Source organism: Phalaenopsis equestris, unplaced genomic scaffold, assembly GCF_001263595.1.
Source record: "Phalaenopsis equestris unplaced genomic scaffold, ASM126359v1 Scaffold197629, whole genome shotgun sequence".
Lineage (NCBI taxonomy): Eukaryota > Viridiplantae > Streptophyta > Magnoliopsida > Asparagales > Orchidaceae > Phalaenopsis > Phalaenopsis equestris.
In genome coordinates, this window is record NW_018217578.1 from 308 (window position 1) to 2454 (window position 2147).

Here is a 2147-nt window from a genome sequence, read left to right on the forward strand (position 1 = left end):
TTTTTTGGTGATATGCATTTGTAAAAAAAAGTGCGAGATGAGTATTGCGTGATTTAAAGGCAACAAAAAATCCTCTTTTTTTTCATAAAGTCTACTATTTTCTTGTAGTGACAAATTTATTGGTTAAAACTCCATTCTCCGAAACCTCCCGGTTTCATAAAATTGGAATTGATTAGTTCTAATATTCTTTATTGTTAATGTTACATCTAAGATCAGTGTTTTTGATTTTGAACTTTAAGAAAAAATGAGCCCAAGGACTTTCTGGATTATAATGTTGAGTGCTTACTTGCGCAACAGTTTTTAATAAAATGTAGCTGCTAATAGATGTACTTGATATTAGTTCCCCCTCCCGCTCGATAAGAAATGCGCGCTGTTTTCTTTATTTTAAATCCGAACGCATGAGCACGATATCTATCACCTCACCCAGCCATGACAGCAACCACGCCCACCACCGCCGCTGGCCGAAGGCAAAACAATTGCGAGACGTCACCGCCGCCGCCTTTCACCGCCAACGACATCATCCTCCTCGCTCAAAACATCTCAGCCACGCTTCCCCCATCCCTCTCCTCCTCCAATCTCCTCCCTCTACTCCACTCACCTTCACCATCCCTCCTTTTCTCCCTCCTCTCCCTCTTCTCCCGCTCTCCTCCATCATCCTCCCTCCTTACCCCCGTCCTCCGCTCCTTTCTTCGTCTCTTCTTCTCCCGCAACCTCCCCAGAGACCTCGACTCCTCCTGCCTCTTTCACCTCATTTCTCCTCTCCTATCCAAGCTTAACCACTCCGATCTCTCCTCCATACTCGATATTCTGTCTTCTCACCTCTCCGACATTAACGATGCCGACAAGGCCCAGGCCCTCGACCTCCTCCCTCACCTCCTCAACCTCGCCAACCCCTATGGAGAGCTCATCGACGCATTCCTCGAAAAACTTCTCTCCGTCAGCTGGTCCAAGGCACTTCTTGTCAAAATGTGCTCTCTCATCCGGGAGTGCCCGGCTATATCTAGGGTTAGGGTTTCGGAGTTTCTTCGGAAGATTTTCGACGGATTGAGGGATGCGGACATCCAGGACCTCCCATGGCTGGTGTTCCAGCTATTGCTGCTCGCTTGTAAGGGAATTAATTCGGTTTCCAGAAAGCAGTTGATTGCCGATTTGTTAAAATTTTTTGGGGAGCCAATGAAGGCCCCGGCTTCAGTGGTGCGGCAAGTGGAGGGGACTGTTCTGATGCACGTGAACTTCTCCATTAAGCAAGATCCCTCGCTGGGTTCGGAGGTTATCGCCGTTGTTCGCTCCGATCTAGGTACGTTCAACCATTTTGCTGCTGCGGTTTTGTTATCGGTGGCCAGGATTCGGCGGTTCAACGAGAGCTCGATTGGCGCCCTAAAATCGGTTGCTGTTGGTTCTCACCAGGATTGCAAATTTGCAAGGTGACATTCCTCATTCCATTTTGTTCAATTTTATTATTGAGGATTGTTGAGTTAGAATCACTGAATAATATAAAGCTCTTAGTTTTTTTTATTTTGTAATCCATTGCTCCTAGTTTTCTAGTTCTTACAAACAAGCAAAATTGTACTATCATTTTAGGAATGTTTTTAGCTGGCTTCATGAGTAAAGCGAAGCTATGCGCATGACGCCTACTTCACTTTGCTGAAACCCTCTTCAAAGTTAATTTCCATGTTTTCCTTACAATTTTTAATTTTGAAGTATTGCAATAAACAATTAGAAATTACAATTAGAAATCGTTCAAAATTTTAATTTGTAGATTCAATATTTGCCTTTAAGTTAGGTATCATACAACATTCTTTTCTATTTTTTATGAACTTTCAAGTTGTAATTTATATTTTATAACTTTTAATGAATGTATTTATACAATAAACATTATATATAACTTATTAGTGTTTTATTTAATAAAAGTGTCATTTTGTCCTGCAATTTGAGCTTTGAAGTAAAAATAAATCATTGCAACATTGCATTGCTGCATTTTAGCAAAACTAATGATCCTTTTATTTCCTTTTCAATTTTTAAAGTCTCTAGAAAAAAGAAATATTAAATGAATAACCATGGTTTTGTCCTGTTAATTAGAGACTGGGTTGGTGACAAAGTTATGACTTGTTTGCTCGTGTTCGGCTCGTTCGATATTGACTCGTGTT

At 41.3% G+C, this 2147-nt stretch overlaps 1 protein-coding gene across 1 annotated transcript; it reads left to right on the top strand.

Annotated features, from left to right (window-relative positions):
- Positions 1 to 334: 334 nt before the first annotated feature.
- On the top strand, positions 335 to 1428 carry LOC110035406. Its single transcript, XM_020739640.1, has one exon. It carries the CDS (start codon positions 430 to 432, stop codon positions 1426 to 1428), a length of 999 nt encoding a protein of 332 aa, XP_020595299.1. The 5' UTR covers positions 335 to 429.
- Positions 1429 to 2147: the final 719 nt, after the last annotated feature.

Bases quoted from the DNA above. Each gene is read 5' to 3' on its own strand.
- LOC110035406 (XM_020739640.1), top strand. From the start codon at position 430: ATGACAGCAACCACGCCCACCACCGCCGCTGGCCGAAGGCAAAACAAT.